This window comes from Orycteropus afer, unplaced genomic scaffold, assembly GCF_000298275.1.
Source record: "Orycteropus afer afer isolate SDZICR_OR568_19922 unplaced genomic scaffold, OryAfe1.0 scaffold00037, whole genome shotgun sequence".
Taxonomy (NCBI): domain Eukaryota; kingdom Metazoa; phylum Chordata; class Mammalia; order Tubulidentata; family Orycteropodidae; genus Orycteropus; species Orycteropus afer.
Genome location: NW_006921624.1, coordinates 934,398 through 954,742, shown reverse-complemented (window position 1 = coordinate 954,742; position 20,345 = coordinate 934,398). Strand labels below are relative to the sequence as shown.

Sequence of the window (20,345 nt, the reverse complement as noted above, 5' to 3'; positions counted from 1 at the left end):
CTACTTCCGTAGTGATACTGCCTCGGAAACCCAAGGAGGGGTCGCTATGAGTCGGGGCCGACTCGACGGCAAATAAAAACAACAACAACAGATTTGATTATAATTGACTTAAAATTCAGGGTAAATCAAATAACAGTTCTATTGTTAAGATGATCCCTATTAAATTTACCTTATTTTAGCTATTTTTATTATGGTGAAAACAACTGATTTTACAATAAAATCCTACAACCGGTTATAAATAACCGTCATCTAGAAAGCTTAGCACATGGATTAATGCTGCTGTGAGAAAGCTGCCACTAGGTGTCAGCCCAGGAAAAGAGGACGGAGGGCTACACTTACAAGTGTTTTCCTTTTTCATCCAATTATCACCATAAATATCAAATATTTAAACAACAAAATATTAGGCAATTAAAATGATCTATTAAAGGAATGTTTTTTAAAAAGATATCTCAAATTTTGACATTTTTCCTTTGCAAAATAGTTTATAAATGGTGTTAGTTTAACCTGTATTTGTCAAGAAACACTTACACAGTTGAGAAATTGACTCCTAAGAGAAAACCAGCTCAGTTTTCTTCCGAAATGCCCTCAATTCACACAGAACACGGTCCACATGGTGATCACCACTGCAGTGAATGGTCAGAGGGAAGAGCATGGTTGATAGGATCAGGATGGAGGGTCCAAATCCTGGCTCTGCCACTTCTTCAAAAGTAGCATCTTTCCCAGCCTTGGTTTCTCATTGGAAAAAACGGGGCTATCCCACTCTCTTCATATGTAAAAATAAAATAAGGCAATGTATGTAAAGAACCTAACAGAGAAGAAACCCTTGATGTTCTTTTCTCTTCCTCTTCATCTTAACGATTACCAACACTCTTGTTTCAGCTTCTTTGCAATTAAGGACATTATACTGAGGACTATTATCATTTCATTCATTCAACAGAGAGTTACTGAGCACCACCTACATATCAAGCTCTGCACCAGGGACATATTAGTACATACGACATTCTCTTCAGGGGCAGGCATCCATTTCTCTGTGGAACAGGAACAGAAGACTGAATGTGAAGCAGCCGTGTATTTCACAGAATGTACCCACATCCTGTAGAAAATCAGTGTGGCTGTACTGAGAGTACCTAGCCACTCCTCGGAAGGAAGGTTGGGCAATCTACTTCCGCAGAGATACCTCCTCACAAACCTGAGGAGGGGTCATTATGAGTCAAACTACTTGACGGGGAGTTTGGTTGTTTGGTTTTTATATGGAGGATGAGGGAAGAAATCTACAATTTTATCTTCTAATCATCATAAACATAATTTTCTCCACAGAATGAACCCAGCATTCCTCCACCTTACTTTACTGGGACCTTACTGCATGCAGGGGTACAGGAACAAATAAGATCAAATCCTGTTCTTAAGACATGCACAGTCTACCTAGGTACGTGAAGTTGTATGTCACTGTTTCGGGCTCCAAATTGTCAGGTGCTATCATCGTTTAAAAATGGACCAGAAAGGTTCCTTTTCAGAGTACTGTTGAAAAAGTAAAGGACCCTCCAATAAGCTCAATGGACTTAAAGAACACTGGTAACAGTAACCATTTCTCTTTGCCACTGCTTCCACAGACAGTATTAAAAACTGCCATAACAGTTTCCACTTAATCCATTAATATGCTCTCCTTTTTATTCTCCTAACTAGACCTGAGAATTTACTGCACGTGGTGATTTCGCAGACAGTGATCCTTTCCAGATCCTCAATGCCATGGTCAGCTGCCATGCAGCGGCTGGACTGTGCCTTTAACTTACATGTTTACTACGTGGTATTTGTGTCTGATGATTCTTCTCAGTGTTCTAAAACAAACCCGAGGATGATTTTGTTTTTAACTAAGCATGCATACTGTGTGACACTGAAATATGACTGCCAGTCTTTCTGATGCAAGGCATGGGAAAACACTCATTCATTTGTTCATCCACTCATTCAACAAACATTTATTGAGCACCTGCAGAATACCAGACCATGTGAGGGACACTGTGGTGTACACAACATGGTTCCATCTTAAGAAACAAAATGAGAAAGGAATAAGGATTATCAAAATGAGACTATGTTAAAGCCTAGAATTCCTCCTGGACAGTCTAAGACACACTAGCTTGATTTTATTTTTCAAGCATTTTCCAACCTATGGGAATCTCATTCTGATCATATTCAGTGATGCTCTTTGAAATCACTCAGTTAAGCTTGATCACAGTGTTTAAGTAGGTTCCCTGCCAGTTTGCATCTTTTCTCACTTAAGGACCTACTTTTTACTTGGGCAGTCGACTTCTGGAACAATGGTTCTCAGTTCAGTGAGCAATCACTGTGTGACTCTAAAGAGCCAAGAATCCCAAACTGTGTCCCTGAGAAACATCAGTGTCCTTATGAGATGGACAGTGGAGACTTCAACAATGGTCATCTTTCCCCAATAAGCAAACAGATGCTTTGATGAAATGGGGGCGTGTGTGTGTGTGTGTGTGTGTGACAAACCCTTAATTATATTTTCTCCTGTGCATTAAAAAAAATGGACTCTAATGCTTTCTTTAATTTTAAACCTTTGGTCCCTACCACTCCCATGTGCCTGTAAGTGCCGGTGAGCAGCAACATAAATACTAAACAATATTAAAGAAAATAATTAAATATGTTATTTTCTTATGAATCCTTCATGTATCATCTCAGATACAAACCAAACCTTCACAGTTAGTTCAAAAGAATTAAAGTTAGAATTTCATTATGTTTGCATGGCTTCAGGTACTGGACACTTGCTGAACAAGCATGACCATCACTCTTCCAGAATCGCAGGCTTATTTTTCCTCCTCATCCTCTTTTACCTTCTTGTCATCCAGAAATCATCACTATCGCTTAGTTAATATGTACTATAGCTACACATTTGGCTGGTGCCGAATTCATACACTATTGCTATTTTCCTGAACAGTCTAACAAGGTAGGCAATATCATTCCTACTTTAAATGGGAAAAGTGAAGGTCAGAGAGGTTAAGTGACTTCTAAGGTCATCTTCAGATAGATGACAGAGCCAGGATTTAAACCCAGGTGTCACTCAAAGCATCTCAGAGCTCTAGGTGTGATCCCTGGAGTTCCCTATATCCCTGCCTCATGCCCAGGATGTGATTTTCACTGGGATGAATGTGAAAAGGAGAAAAATGGCAACTAGTAAGTTACTAGCCCCTTCTCATGTCCATCTTAGACTCCTGCTTTCAATGCATTTGCTTAGCTCAGGTCTGTAAGGTTTGGCTACAGTTCCCCATCTGCTTGCCTAGAATGAACTGGAAAACATGAAAAATCTTTCACAGACTTTTCCTTCAGAATATTCATGGGTACATAGCCATGCTTCACAAAGACACCATGATCCTCTTTGAAAAAAAGGGGGGGGGGGAGCTTCTGAAAACAGACCTAAGTTCAATTCCCAGCTCTACCATCCCCCAAATATCGGAGCACGCATGTAGCCACACACACCAGCCCCTTCCAGGCTTTGGCTAATTTCCCCTTTGACCCTTCCGGGCTTTGTCTAATTTCCACTTCCTTACTTCTCTACTTGCAATACTGTAGGTACATACTGCCTTAAGGTTCCTCAAACCCTTTATAGCACAAGATGGAACCACAGACAAATGAATAACATACCTTACAGGTGTTTTGGGGTATCTTTTGCTTGTCTGTGTGGAGAGCAGGGAGAGTACACCATTCTTTAAAAGTTCTTTCTTCTTTCCATTTTGAGCTGCTCTTGAGCTGAGTCAACTCAAATTTGTCTCTTTACAATGTTGGGGTAAGTTGGCACCTACCGTCAGGCTCCCACACACAGACTCAAAAGGCTTGGAAATCTAGCTTTTCAAAGTTTTATTCATAAAGATGTTTTATGGAGCATTAATTATAATATCAAAAGACTGGAAGCAACTCAAATGTCCCACATGAGAGAGTGGTTACAAAAATGATAGTAGCTGTACTTGATGGACTATTCTGCAGCTATATAAAAAAATACATATTATGTGATGCTAAATGGGGAACACAAACTTAACTTACATTTGGTTGCAGCTATGGAAACATTTTTCACAGTGAAAAATAAAGAGAATATACGGAAGGTGGTTGAGGTAGTTGTGTTAATCTCATGGAACTGTGGTGCTATTTCTTCTATTTTCTAAATGTTCACTAATGTTTTTATTACACTTTAATAAAAATGCCTAGTGAAAACCAATAGAAACAGTGTTTTTTTTTCCCATTTTGTTTAAACCATGAGATCAAGAGTGTTATTCGACCAGGAGATAAGATATAGATGGTGTTTTTCAACCTGCTCCGACACAGCCTCGTGCATTCATGCTTGAAAGCTCGGCTATCAGTCTGCTTTTATTTTAACTTCTCTGTCTTCCAGGGGTGTTAGGTGGATAAACATGAGTCAGTAGAATCATGTGCACAATCAGAGGTTGTAAGGTGGATGACGCCTGGGTCCTAGACTCGTAGGATGGACCATGGCCTGCACAGCTCCCTTCACAGCACCGTCACATCACTGCTGGCTTAGTGATCTACCCCACCCCACCCAGCATATGCTGCCAGCAGCCAGGGTTGTATTCCCTTCATCTCAGAAGCCTAGCCAACAGGTGGGTCCTGAGAAGGCCACATAAGCTGGTTGAATACACCATTGGTGCTCCATTTATATACTGCCCTTTCCACAGAAACTGACACCGAACAAGATGCATCTGAAAGCGCCAAAATCAGCAGGTTTTGTTCTTTGATCTAACATTTACCAAGGACCTGCAATGGGTCAGGCCTGGGGTAAAGCACCTTACATGCAATTTCTTAAGATGACTTCAATCAGCCCAATCAGTGAGGTGGTGCAGGTCCCTGGTGTGAGCTACAAAATGAGAAATGTCGAATGGAAAAATGGCATGAAATTAAAGCACAGAATTCTATTTTCTTTAAAACTGAGGCTACTGTGCTATGAAAAGTCTTTGGGAGGGGTGATGGTGGAGGGGGTTAGTTTATTTGGATTTCATGATGATATCATTGTAAACAAAGGCATGAAGTAAAAGTGAGATTCTTCAAAAAATTCCTTCATTCTCCCTCAGAGGCAGAAAAGGGGAACGTCTATGGCAAATGCATGAACCACACTGCTACCCACATCCTCCAAAGGTTGCAATGTTCCACAAGGCAGAGAAAGGATTGTTGGCCTGGCAATTAAAATCATTTGTCTTTTATCCCCTTCTTGCCAAAAAGGACCCCAGCCCTAACTAGTTAATCCCTAGCACACACTGCTACTCCCAGAGTTGCCTGGCAACTGGCAGGAGGCGTGTCAGAGAGCAAGAAAGGCCTAAATAAATGAGCTGGAGGCTGGGCTGCCGCTTGACATGGATAAAGGGGGCTTCTCTGAATGGAGCTGCCTGGCTGCTGTGGCACTGTCATTTAAAGCCGAGGAGAACAAGTTGGCTTAGCCAATATTGTTAAATATCTTGGGCTTTGCACATGATCTTCTCTAGGGTAACCGGAAAGTGAGTCCTATGCCCTTGAGATCTGCAGATGCCCTCTCCTCTGCCAGGTAGCAGCAACCTCCAAAGCCCAAAGGCAGGACAGGATGCAACACAGATATGTGCTGCACAGGCTGAGGTCACCCCGTCTCAACCATTTCTCTGGTCCTTAATTCCTCTTATCCATCCTTCCATCTGCTCTTCCAAAACAGACTCATTGTTGTCTACACTTTGCCATGACCCGTGCCAGGCACTGAAAGTGCAGAGAAAAAGCGATAGATATTGCGGACACCAGAACAAAAGCAGCAAGGTGTGGAAGAGGAGCTTGGGTTTGGGGTCAGGACAATGACTTGAGTTTGCATCAGGACCCTACTACTTACCAGGAAGTCACCACCAACCTAAGTCTCCATCCCCATGTATAAAATGGATACCGAGGACTGCTGGCCTCTGAGGGCAGTCATGGGGAATAACTGAGATCATGTATGCAAAGCAACTTGGAGCTGAACAGAGCCCCACCAGGACAGGAGCCACTGAGTAGGCAGGAGACTTGGCTGTGGCTGAATGTCCTTGACTTCTCACTTTCTGACCCCCAAGAGATGCCTCTGACATAATTTACCTGGCCCTGAAGACAGACACCACTAGTGAGTGAACACAGGGCTCATCCCAACAAATGTGCAGAAGGCATGGTCCTGGCTGGGGCTCAGAAGTGGGGCTCCCTTCCTCTTCCCTTTCTGGGAAGGGGAAAGAAAATAAAGCATAAAAGTCTCCCTCGGCCAGCTGCATCTTGAAATGTCTCCAGTTTGAGGAAAAAAAAAAAAAAAGGCCACAGTGTTAAAAATTTCATGTGAGCTATGGGCCAGGGGAAGGATCCTTAGATCACACCATGGAGGAAGCAGCTGGTCTCTGCCTCTCAGACTGGGCTAGACCCCTTCTCACAGAGCCAGATGGGCACTGAGCAACTAAGAAGGAGCCATCCTGGTATGGTTCCAGGCTCTGTGGGGTCCTTGTCAGCAAAGCAGAGGTGGGGGCCCTGGGCTGCTTATTTAATCTTCACTTTCATCTTACCACCAGGGGATTCCACATCCATTTTACAGAAGGAAAAACTGAGAAGCAGAGAAGTGAGGTAACTACTCAAAGTCACAAGTTAGTAAGGAGCCAAGTAAAAGGAACACACTCAAATTTGCCATGTTTCATATTAAAAAACAAAACAAAAACCCAACCCAACCCACAAAATAACACCATGTGCCTTTGCAGTAACTGGGTCCCATGGCTGCACCCTACAGGCCCACCACACCAGCACGACAAGCTTTGTGGGTACACATACCATAAAGTGGCAAGACCAGTAAGCTAGAAGGACTGGCAGGGCCAGTGCCAGTCTGGCCTCCACATACACGTCTCCCAGGCCTCCCACCTTACAGGGCTCTTTGCCCTCAGCCTCCCACTGGCCTCCATACTCCTCGGCTGCTGCTCACGCCCTGCCCTGCCTCAGAGCTCTTCTCTAGACTACAACGTGGTTCTGGCCACCAGCTTTACCTCACCATGGTGTTGTACAGGGCTTTCAATCCATTTGGGTTCTCTGACCCAGCAAATCAACTTTAGGGAATCTAAGGAAACAATTCAAACCATGAGTGAAAATTTATATGTAGATGTTCACAGCAGTGCTGTTTAAAATGGTAAAATATGACCGAAAATCAGAAGGACCAGCACTAGGATAACGTGGTGGGCCTTGGTACCAACTGTAGAACATGGAACCTGATAGAAATCTCTGGGAGTACAGCCTAGACAGCTGCATTTTTCAAAGCCCCAAAGGTGACCCTGATCCACTGAACCCCTGGAGTCATCTGACAGGATGTACGCAGCTAGGACAAATGGCATTTAAGGAGAGTTTCTTTATTATGTGGAGAAAATCTTCACAACGCGCTAAAAGGCAAAAACAAATAAATAACCTGAATAATGGATTTCTTTGCCAGGAAGATTTCAATTGTCTAAAAGGGAATAAAAAAAAAAACCCTAAAATCGAAACAAAAACAAATGCAAAACCCTAGAGTCCAAGTGAAAATATGCTAACATTATTTGAACTCCAATGATAGGATGGATTATGGGTATTTTCTCATTTCTAGTCCTCAGAACTTTAAGCATTTTCTTACCAAGAGCAGATGATTTTGTAACCAGAGAATAAACTGAAAGACAAGTGCTCCTGGAGAGGCCCCTCTATCCTCTCAGCACTGTGCTGCCTGCCACCCCCAGCAGGCTTAACCAAAGCACCAATTTCCCTAGCCTTGAGGCCACCCTCCCCTCAAACATGACTTCAGTCATGTCGCACTCCTACTGAAAAACTTCTACCTATAGGGTGACATTGACTACCCTAGGCTACCAGCCAAGGCTCTGGAGAATTTGGCTCCCACCTCTCCTGAAGCCCCATCTCCTCACCCAAAGCCATTACTTCAGCCAAACTTGCCAACTCTCTGGCCTTGCAGGGTTCTGCCACCATGCCTTTGCTCATTCTGTTAACTGTACACCCCTCCAGGAAGGAGTCCTCTGCCTTTCTCTTTCCAAACCCATCAGACCCCATTCAAGTTTCATGGCTCATCTGATTCTGCTAACAACCTAAAGACATAGAAAGGACAGGTATTCTTACCCTCATTTTGCAAGTGAAGAAATCAAGTTTGTTCCAGATGATACAGCTAAGAAGGGCAGAGCCAGCCCCTAAAATCCAGGTCTCCTGTCCTCAAATCTAGTGCCTTTCTGAGGCAAGTGCAAGTACTGGCATAAATTCTGCTTGGGGAGCAACTTGTGCCCAGATCACTCACCCAGCAGTATGTTGACCCGAGTCAACAGCCTCTGGATTCTAGACACACGTACATAACAATGAGACAACTGTAAGAGTGAACACTCTTTGTGTCTGTCAACGTTCCCAGCAACCCAAGCAAGGAATTGGGCCAGTTGTCCATTCTCTGTTTTAGAGATGGGGAAATCAGCAGTATTTTCCTTGAATTACACCAGCTTTCAAATCACCACTCACCTCTGATTTGGCTCAGCTCAAAATAATGGCAAAGATTAAGAGCTGCCTCTCTTCAAGACAAGCAGGAAATGGGGAACTTGCTTCAAGCTGAGGGCTTTGAAAGAACTAAGGGAAGTATTTCTTGGGAGGCAAAAAGTTAAGTGTATCCCCTCTGTTATGTGACCATGTAAACGTAACCCTGTCCAAAGCTGAGGTAGCCTAGAAAGGCCTAAGTGCCAGATGGAAAACAAGGTATAACGTGACACTGGACAGTTGCTCCCTGAGCACCCACTCCATTGACTACTTCATAGAGATTATATACCCAGGTAAGGGAAAACAAGCGGTTTCCGAATGCTCTGTGTGTTTATCTTAGACACACAATGGAGTCACAGCAGTAAAAAGAGACATTAACAATGTATAATTGTGGTTCACAAGAAGTATGTGTGACCACAGTTCACTGTTTACATGAAATGCATCACCTGATATCGACTCATCTTTTGTCATTTAATTTAATAAAATGCTATGGATTAAAATAAAAACAGAAATAAACATCCTAGCCTACAGGCAGTTAACCTACGCTGCTCCCTTGCACTCCTCAGGCTAGGCTAGGGTGTGGTTGCCATCACCAACCTCCTTAGGATGAAGGGAGCAGCCTCAAGATCACCCCTGTGCTTCTGAGAGACAGGGCTGTCAAGCGAAGTTCCCCTCCAACATTTTCTCTTATACAGAGTCCCAGAGGTCCCAAGACCAGTTTCTTCATTTTCCTTGATCATGAGGCCTAGTTGAGGGGTATGCGATGAAAGCTTCTTACTGAAGCTGGGAGAATTAGTACTTTCTTTGGTTTTAGGGGAGACTGGGTGTCTCCATATCTTCATAGTAATTAACCATCTTGAAAGGCAGGCAGGGGATGTGGGTAAATCAACAGAGGCTCAGTGAGGTGAAGCACTGGGGAGGTGGGTAATATTACCCAGCTCTCAGTGTGCTCTGCAGTCATTTATACCATGACCACTTGCAGGAGCCTTTAAGAAGTCAATGTTCAGGATGCTTTGTGATCTCAAGTGTGGAGTAGAGGTCTCTTTAAAGGAAAAGGGGAATGATACACAGTGGGAAAAGCATGGGCTTTGAGACCATCTGGCTCCTCTACCATTTAGCAAATCATGTGTCTTCTCTGAGCCCCAGCCTCCTCATCTGTAAAGTAGAGACATCCGATGCAAACTCACAGGCTTATTGTGACTCAATGAGAACAGGTGTATGAGGGCCTAGTACTGTATCTAACATGCAGTTGGGGCTCAGTGTGGGTGGAGGGTATCTGAACATTCACAGGAGTGGTTACTATTTCTCATATGACACAATGGCTTTCTTGAACTAAGAGGTAGGGCAAGGGGAAGACGGTCTGCAGCCCCTATCACACACCCCCACACACACACACACACCCACACCCACACCCACACCCACAGCTTCTAGGTGCATTCAGCAACCAGAAGATTTGCTGGATTTCATATGGTCCCTAAGGTATGTTTCTCAGCCCTGGCCAAACACTAAACTCTGTAACATGCCAAGAAGCTACTTACCGGCTCAATTTTCAGAGCATTTCGGTAGCTACCAAAGAAGGCAGCCTGGGCCTTGAGGAACGCTCTGGCCACACCATCACCGGTGGTTGTAGAGACCTTCTTTAGCCTGTTCTTTAGTGAAGAAATCTGGTGACAAAGAGAAAAGCAGCACAGATTGAGGACGGGGTCGAAGGAGGATGGCTGTTTTAGCCCAGTCCATACCCAGTGCTAGAAGATCCCTTGAATGGGGGATCGATTGGACACCTCAGCTACAGGGAGAACAAAAATGCATTCAGTGTTACAGCAGGTTTTTGAAATTTAAATGAATGTTGCTCCCATTACAGCATGTCTCATTTTTTTCCCCCCAGCAGTCACTGTGTGCCAGGTAAGGGCTTTCACATAAATTTTCTTTCTTTAATTCTCTTAATAATCCTGTGAGGAAAGGATTAGTGTTTCCATTTTACAAGGAGGAAGCAGGCTCAGAGAAGTTAGGGAACATGCTTAGAAACAAACCCAAGAAGGAGCCAAGATGGACACTGAATTGCAGTCTTATTTTCCAAAGGAATAGTGGCAGCTTGATACATACTCAATAGGTTAAAACAAAAACAAACAAGAAAATCATAGCAATGGGAGAAGAATGACCAGGTACACATTCGGTGTACAAATGTAAGGCATAAGGTCCTTACGTGGTGGCTAGAAATGAGCTGCAGATTTACTTTAGAGCCTCCTGGTGGCCAAAGCAAAGAGGGGAACATGAAAAGATAACAGAATTCTTGGGCCCATCCAGGTTTACGAACTCCTCAGTTGCTCAAATGAACACAGATTTTCCAGAAAATGAGTTCTAAAAGAGACTTTCCATAAGAGTCCTCAGTGTAGGAAAGTCTGTGTGATATGGTGGTTATTCTCAACATTGAAGACAATATTAAGCTTCCTGGACTGTTTTTGGGAGCTCTCGTGGCACAGTGCCTAAGGCATTTGACTGATAACCAAAAGGCTGGCGGTTCAAACTCCCCAGCCATTTCTCGGAAGGCAGGTCGGGCAATCTACTTCCATAGTGATACCACCTTGGAAACCCAAGGAGGGGTCACTATGATTTGGATCTGACTCAATGGCAGTGAGTTTGGTTTGGTTTTTGGTGGACTATTTTCAACATGTCCATCATCTGGGTATGCCATATTGTACAACTTTAGGGGACACCATTCCCACTGTGTTCCATGTGAAAGGTGCTCCTGGAATTGCGCAAGTCATTCATTCACTCCTTATCAATATTTCTTATATGTCCAGGAATATGTTAGGTGTTGAGGATACAAAGATACAAAGGTGAGCAAACCTGACATAGGTCCTGGCCTCATTAAGCTTACATTGTAGTGAGGAAAATACCAGTACATATGACACTGCTAGTGTGACATTTTTGGTATGAATGACTGATGATTATTTTTCTGGGTAGATGATTCATAGCTTTCTTAAAATTCCTAAAGGTGCTTGTGAACCTAAAAATATTAAAAATCACTGACTTGAAATGGACTGATGAACTCCACATACTTTAGAAATTCTCCACGGATATTATTCTTGATACCAAGCTTATGATAAATTTTTTTTAGCTTATTTAGTTTATTGAGATATACTTCACATATCATAAAATTCATTATTTTATGTATTTATGAGTTATATAATTCAGTGCTTTTAAGTATATTCATAAGGTCATACAACCACCACTACTATGTAACTCCAGAACATTTTTATCAACCCAAAAAGAAACCCATTACACATTAGCAGCATCCTCCACCAACCCTGCCACCTTGCCCAACCTTAGCTCTGGGCAACCACTAATCTATGTTCTGTCTCTATCAATTTGCCTGTTCTGGGCCTTTCATATAAATGGAATCATACAATATGTGGTTTTTTACAACTGGCTTCTTTGATTCAGCATGATGTTTCCAAGGTTCATCCAAGTTTCAGCATGTATTAGCACTTTATTCCTTTTTATGGCTGAATAAATATTCCATTGCATCGATACACATTTTATTTATCCATTCATCAGCTGATGGACATTCAGCTTTTTGGCTATTATGAATAATGCTGTTATGAACATTCATGTATAAGTTTTCGTGTGGAGACAGCAGAGATTTTGAGGCAAGAACACGAGGCAAAGAAAACCAAAATCTTAAGTTGCTAGACTTTATGTAACGGAGATAACTTGAAAGCCACATAGCACAGTGCTTAGCACACAGTAAACCATCAATAATGTTAGCTGAGTCTTGGGGGGAAATCTATGCTGTGGCTTAAGGGACTGCCGTTTGCCTGGATGGGTAACTTAGTGAAAGTGGAGTGATGTCCTTTGATATGTCAGAAGCATAGAGGGGGTGGCTATCCCGTTCCTGCTGCAAGTGGGCCGAGGAAAACAAAGCCCCTCTGTAAGCAGTTTGGAGTATGTCTCACACCTGGGTGTAAAGAACCAATTTATTGTAACCTCCCCTGTGGTAGTTAAGTTTGTGTATCAACTTGGCTGGGCCTGGTTGAGTGGCTGGGCAGCTGGATGTAGTATTCCCTATGATGAGACTGATAATCAACTCCATGGTTGAATCTACTGTTAGCAGCTGAGTAGCTGCCTTAGGGATGTGGTCTGCTTCCTGTATATAAGCAGCAGCTTTGGGAATGGCTTCTAGCTTATGGCATGCTTGGACCCTGCATGTTCAGCAGCCTGCTATGCTCTGCTGGCCTTGGGACTTACAACGGACTTGAATTAATGGCCTGCCATGTGGTTTGGTAACATTGGGACTGTACCATAATATTTGTCAACCTTGGGCTTGTCAGCCTCAGCAGCCAGTGGCTGCCTGAGTGAAGAGACGACTCTAGCTTTGGGAGTAAGAGGCAGAACTGAAGCCCAAAGTCAAGGGCTTTCACATAGCCCCTAGAGCCTGGCACTTAGAACTTGGACTTCTAGTCTCCCAAACTGTAAGAGAATAAACTCCTGTTTGTTGAGGCCATCCCATTTGTGGTATATTCATATCACAGCAGCACTAGGTAACCAGAACACCCTCGCCACCACACACATACCACCACACACATATACATACACTATCATCGCCACCACCACACACACACCACCACCACCCTTCCTTGGACACAAAGCTCTGGTGCCACTGTGGTGAGAGCCCACTGAGGAGCAATGCAGGCCACGCTCAGCAGCTGGGTAGTCTCTGCTATGGACATTCAACTTGGAATAAAAATGTGAAAAAGAAACAGGCTTTATTTAAATGTTAAAAATACTGCCTACCCTCCACCCCCAAATAACAAAAATCCTACCCCTCCCGGGGAATAGGGTGACATTTCCATCTGTTGAAATGATGCAAGCCGCTGTGGTTCTTCCTCTTGCTCCCTCTAAGGCTTCGTTCGGGCCACCTGTGCTGCCGATTATTCCTCACTTAACCTTCCCTGGCCTCTTTCATTCAGGAGGTGTTTAATTACCTCGATCCACAATGCTGCACCTCAGGTGAGCCTCTCCTAATGGCTTCATTACCATTTTCCACAAAGAAGTAGTCTGCTGATTATAACTTAGCAAATACAGAGTGTGAGCCTTCTTGCTCCCCAAGCTGGTCTGAAACCAGCCAAGTGGTCCTGGGCTTGTAGTGCCCCCATCACCACTTAGGCCAAGACTTCTGAAGACCACTCCTCACTCCACAACATGGAGAAGTTTTTGTCTTGACCTCTCAGCACTTCAAACTTTGAAACTTCAAGTATGTGAGCACCTGATAGCTGGTGATATAGCATTTTGTCTTTTAAATAAAAGTGAGGGAAGAAAAGGTAAGGTTTAAAAAACCCACAGTCATACATCTAAAGCTTATCTTGCTCTGAGTACTACTGGGGCACTGGTCAAATCATTAACATTGGGTTCATCTAGGGTAATCTGAGGTGACAGAATCTGGGGTAAGAATGGCTTCCTCCTTGAAGCAGGTATCACAGGAGCAAGGCAGAAAACAAGGGAAGAGAGTTCAAAATGGAATTCATTAACTTCTCTCTGAAGCTCCCCTTCTTATCCTCCATGTTCCATCCCACCAGTCTCCTAGGCCAGATATCATACCCATATGAGATCCATATTCCATATTACTTATCCTTTCTCTCCCACAACAATTCTCCACATCTTATCAATACCACCACAAATACGCCCTGAATCTGGCCTCTGCTCTCCATGCCCATGACCTTGGCCCTGCACTGCTCATCTCCATCCATCCTCTGTGGCCCAGATTGGTGAAGTAGTTTCCTAAATGGGCTCCCTGCCTCCAGTTTCTCCTTCATGCTATCCACCACAGCTGTCCTTGACACTGCTGAAAAATATAAATCTGATCACTTTATTTCTTCCATCAAAACCCTTCAATGTCCCCACCCCTCCCCAGTATCCCCTTCAAAAAAATCTCCATCTGCCTCACTTCCCTCTGGCCCTGATACTGAATCGCTCAGAGCCCAGAAGTATATACAACTATCTGTGCCACCAATCCATATAATGCTGATGACTTAAAGGTCTCTTGTCCCTTCTTATCCTGCTTAAGAATATCTATTCACCCACTGAAAGCCAGTCCAACCATCCATCAATAGGGACCATTATACCACGTGTCCACAATGAAACAGTAGTTTCTACAAAGAACATGGCAGTACTCTTATGAAATGACCTGAAGAGGTATCCATAAAATACTGTTCAATGGGAAAAAAACCTACAAGTTGCAGAGTGATACGTATAGCAAGAATCATTTATAAATTTCATACATGTTTATACAGATAGTAAAAACTAAAAACCCCATGTATTAAACTTTAATCATGTAGGGATACGTTCACTTTCCATCTCACACACACTTATGATTGTCCTTTATCTAGGATCACATTTTCAGAGGGCCAGTAATTGATCATTAGGAAAAACTGGTCTTGGTTGTGAAGGACTAAGGGATTCCAGTCTTATCCAACATCACAAATGCAACATGTCCATTTACAAACAGAATTCCCCTACCCCCACCTGCACTCTGTTCCACCTTTAATTGGAACGGTTGGTTTTACTTCTTGAGTCTGCTCTTACCTATCCCCACTGGACTCCTCAAGCAGTAGATGTTGACTTTGAATCACGTAAGCCTAAGGTCTAAAACTTCCTTACTTTCTTAACTTTTCTGAGCCTGTTTCCCTTGTTATAAAATTAAGTTATCTACAACACAGATGCATTGTGAGGACTAAAATATGATAATGGATGTAAAAGCACAGAAAAGAATGCCCAGAGCACAAAAAAACAAACAAAAACGCTTAATAAATGGGAGCTTTATGTTACTAGTTTAGGTTTCAACTTTTCCCTAGGTTACTAGTTTAGGTTTCAACTTTTCCCTAGGTTACTGTAGCAGTCTTTGAACTAGTCTCCCTTCTTTCCTATCTCATCCTCTTTCCTTCAGTCCTGGGACCTTCTCTTTCATTGCTCTGAGGGTAAAGACTTAAGTTCTCACTGGCCTGTGTGGCCCTTTGTGATTTGCAGCAACTTCTTTAAGATATGAGGCTCACCCCGTATTCTGGTTACCAAGTGCCACTCCGACAAGAATATACCATAAGTGGGATGGCCTTAACAAACAGTTTTATTCTTACAATTTGGAAGCTTTAAAGTCCAAGTTCAAAGCACCAGGCTCTAGGTGCTGAGTGAAAGTCCCTCAACCTTGGGGTCCAACTCTGCCTCTTGCTCCCGGCCCACTGGAGCTAGAGGCAATTCTTCACTCAGACAGCTGCTGGCTGCTGAGGCTGAGAAGCGCCAAGGTTGACAAGTCAAAAGGCACAGTCCCAATGTTACTAAACCATATGGTAGGCCATTAACTTAAGTCCACTGTAAGTCCCAAAGTCGGCAGAGCATGGTAGGCTGCTGAGCAAAGACACGGCTACATGCAGGGTCAAAGCATGCCACAGGCTAGAGACCATTCTCAAAGCTTCTCCTTATATACAGGAAGCAGACCACATACCCAAAGGCAGCTACTCAGCTGTTCCCAGTAGATTCCACCATGGAGTTGATTATCAGTCTCATAATGAAGAACACTACACATCCAGCTGCCCAGCCACTCAACCAGGCCTAGCCAAGTTGACATACAAACATGACCATCACACCCCACTCCATGTCTTTAGCCACACACTCAAGGCTCTGGCCTCTTGTCACACCCCAGGACCTTCAGATGGCCCAATTCCTCTGTTTGTTATATTCTCACCCACCATCACTCCCCTGCCTAGAATTGCAATGATGGAAATAATCTATCATCCATGCTGTACAGTTTGGTAGCTGCCAGCCACAGGTGGCTACTGAAAACTTGCAATGAGGCTAGTGTGGCTGGGGAACTGAATTTTAAATTTTATTCAGGAGTACATGCAGAGAGTAGCTACTCTATTGGACAGCACAGGCCCGTGGGTCAACTACAACTTAATTCCTCAGATCTCAGATTGAAGATCACTTTCTCAGCCTGACTCCCAAGGTTCCTCTGTTACACACTCTCATTGTACTCTTCCTTCCGGGACATACACAGACATATGATAACGCATTCTGCAATGATCCAGTTAATGTCCACCTCTTCCATTCAGAGACTGAATGGTCTCTGAAGGCAGGGACCATGTCTATCCTCAATGCTACCACAAGCCCTCAACTAAGGATACATTTTTTTTCTAAGAGTCTGGCAAGTCAGTCTGTGGTAGGAGGTCCACTTTTCAACCTCTGGGAGTGGTTTTAACTGCTGAGTGTAAGAACTGGAGTTAAAAGATTGTTTTTGCACAAGTCAGACACCAAGCAGCTGGGGAGGGGGCAAATGAATCACACTTTTCCTTCCCCTCTTTAAAAATTGCCCCTTAAGGGCTTCGGCAAGTTGATTCTTCCTTTCCTGAATAAACCAGACATTAAGGCTTTGTTCTGAAATCCCCTGGGGAATGTCTGGGTCTGGAGAGGGGAGAAGGGGCTATTGACTTGTTTCTCTCTCCTCAGGGGCACATAAACATTGGCTAGCTCTGCTACTTTCCCACTGGCAATGAAAACAGCCCCATGTATCTGCCTATGCTTTAAGTATTTCTTGCCTCAAATTTGAAGCTCAAAGTCTCAATATATGAAGGCAATCTCACTCCACCCTCTTCGCAGTAATTGTTTCCGGGAAAATAAAGAATTTGTCAAAGAAAGGAATAAGAATTAGTATTTATCAAGGACCCTACTTGGTGCCACACACCATGGCAGATGTTTTCACACACAGCATTGTACTGAAATTTCAGAACAACTGGGCTAGGCAGGCACAGTTACCCCCACTATAAAAACCAAACCAAACTCACTGCTGTTGAGTGTGATCCGACTCCTGGCTCCAGTCACACTGGCCTCTGTCACACCCAGGACCTTCAGATGGGCCAGTTCCTCTGTTTGTTATGTTCCCACCCGTCATCACTCCCCTGCCTAGAATTGCAACGATGGAAATAATCTATCATCCATGTTGTACAGTGTGGTAGCTGCCAGCCACAGGTGGCAACATCACTATGGAAGTAGATTGCCCAATCTTCCTTCCAAGGAGTGGCTGGTGGATTTGAACCTGCCAGCCTTCTGGTAAGCAGTCAAATGCCTTAGGCACTATGCCACCAGAGCTCCTACCCCAACCATGTAGATGAGGAAAGTGAGATGCAGCTCACCATCCCACAGCTAGCACAGCAAGGGGCAGGGGTCAAAGTCAAGCCCAGATCTGTCTCACTCCAAAGCTTATGCTATTCCATTAATTCTCACTGCTGCCAAGATTTCTTGGACCAGTAAATTAGATTTGCCCATGATACTGGTTTATTTTTTCCCTGACTTAATATCTCCATTAACGCTTCCTCTCATTCCTTGCTTTTCTGTTTCTTTCTTGAGAATCTGGTTATACCTTGACCTCACTTGGCTGTAATTGCTTCTTCTGCATCCCATTTTTCCCATCAAAGATCCTGGTTCTCCATAGGGGGCAGCAGGGGATATGCTAGTTACTCAGTGTTTCAAGCCCCAGCTAGCTATGACCCTCAGGGCCCAGGTCTCTGCTGACATCTCCTGGACCATGTTTAAGTCAGAAAGTTAGAGGCAAGTGTAACAATTCTAAGCAGCTTTTTATTAGACAAAAGAATCAATTTTCATTATGTGAATGGCTACACTTTACTATATGCTGTAATGGCTCTGTTGAGCATCCTACATACAAACTATCAAATCCTTAGGAAGACATTCTTGGCATAAAAAAGTAAAACTTAAAAACAAGAAAGAAAGGCTCATTTCCAATATCTGCCAAATAAAGCTCAGGAGGAGGCCTGCACAGCTCCTTCCCTACTCAGGTGTTTAATCTGACTACCTTGGCATTTTAAACTGCAACATACAGTAGCAAAGATTTGTGGTTTTCTATTTGTAAACCTTACCTTTCCCAAAATATATATATATATATTTTTTTTTGCCCAGAGAAAGTGAAATTGTCTTTGTTTTCCTTATAAAACAATTTAGCTTTAACACACTACACACACTACACACACACACACACACACACAATTAACGCAGCTAATTTTCCTGCCTAAGCTTTAGCTACAAGATCTATGCTCAAAGTAAATGTGTATATTATTAGGTGGTCATTCAATAAAAAGATTATTTCTAACCAAATATGTGCATGCATGTATGTTTATATATGTATGTATCCTGGGAGTATTTTTAAAGAAGGGCCTTTTTCCCCCCATACTTCTGGCAGTTCAGGTTTAAAGGTCAGATTTAAACCATCACCATGTTTCACAATGCAATCTGTGCAGTGCCGCGTAATGAAATGGTTCAGTAAAGGTGCTCGTGGAAATTCTTTTAATTAGGTCTAAGGCTTTTCAGTTGTCAACATGAATAAGCCAAGAAGCATTCTCTTGCAAATACAACACACAAAATAAAAATGTAAGTTACCTTTGGAAAAACAGAAATGCACTTGCAAAAGGAAAGTTACACGATTTTTTTGCAACATAGCCTCCATCAATTCTTTAAAAATAGAAAATGCCTTTCAACAATGAAATGGACTGCAAATCAGAAATAAAGGGGGTACACTATTTCTAATGAAGCAGGGCACTAATGCCTGGTTCAGCTGAAAGGTATTTGGAGGAAGACTAAAGTTAATCATAACTAAAAATGCTTATCAAGAGAGAAGCAACTTTATGTAAAAAAGCTACTCTTCCATTTAAGTGTAACTAATTCTATAGACCAATGGTATTTTAGCCAGACAGATGAATGTCCTATGACAACTCCTGAAAATTGAATGGTATCTACTTTTGCCCTCAGTACCAGTACCTGAGGCCCAAAAGATGAGCATCTCACAGTAGGAATGTCAAGATTCCTGTTTTTCAGAGCTGTGATGACAAACTAAACTACTTAGATTTGGAATTTTTAGCCATTTGTGCAGAGCTTGGATTAGAATTCTCAAAATGAAAACTACAAGAAAATGGTGGGTTGCTTGGGGAAGCTGGATTATATGTGCAGTGAGCTCTGAGAGAAAAAACAAAAGTTAACAAACTACTCCAATCGCCACCAGGAATTCAGATTTAGAGTGTGTTATGGATTGAACTGTGCCCTCCCCCCCAAAAAAAGTATGTTGTCAATCCTGGCCTCTATGCCTGTGGTTATAATCCCATTTGGGAATGGACTGTCTTTGTTATGTGAATGAAGCAGGATTAGTGTAGGGTATATCTTGAGACAATCTCTTTTGAGATCTAAAAGAGATTAAACAAGTGAGCACAGTAGAGCTGGGGGAAGAGAGATGCCAAGGTATATGAAGATGGCCCAGGAGGAGAAGCTCAGAAGAGACAAGGCCTTTCCTCCAGAGCCAAAGAGAAGAAAGCCTTCTCCGAGAACCAGCACCCTGAACCAGACCCTTCTAGTCTCCAAAACTGTGAGAAAATAAATTTCTGCTTGTTAAAGCCTTCTACCTGTAGTATTTGTTATAGCAGCCCTTAATAATTAACACAGATGTCTACAAAGGTGTTCACAAATGCAAAATGACCTTGAGACTTGAAATGGAATGGGTGACTCAAATAGAACAATGCAAGCACATAATAAACATGTGTAATAAATCTATGCATCAATTAATCAACCAACGAATGCATGTCTAGCAAACTCCAAGCATGAGTGTACAACAATCCACTGTATATTGGTCTATTCTGGATTTAGACAGACCAGAGTTCAAATCCTGATTCAGCTGTTTGCTATTAGCTAGATGACCTTAGGCAAGTTACTTAACCTCTTCATCTATTAAAAGAAGGTAAAGCAGCCCTCCCCCTTTCTTTCTTTCTTTTTTTTTTTTT

The 20,345-nt window shown here is 42.9% G+C and overlaps 1 protein-coding gene across 1 annotated transcript in view; it reads right to left on the bottom strand.

Annotated features, from left to right (window-relative positions):
- Window positions 1-20,345, bottom strand: part of DENND1A (DENN domain containing 1A) — a 581,826-nt gene that overhangs the window by 190,160 nt on the left and 371,321 nt on the right. Inside the window, exon 13 of the mRNA XM_042780373.1 lies at window positions 10,059-10,184. Within this exon, the coding sequence (XP_042636307.1) occupies window positions 10,059-10,184 (126 nt within the window). The remainder of the gene's footprint in view (window positions 1-10,058; window positions 10,185-20,345) is intronic.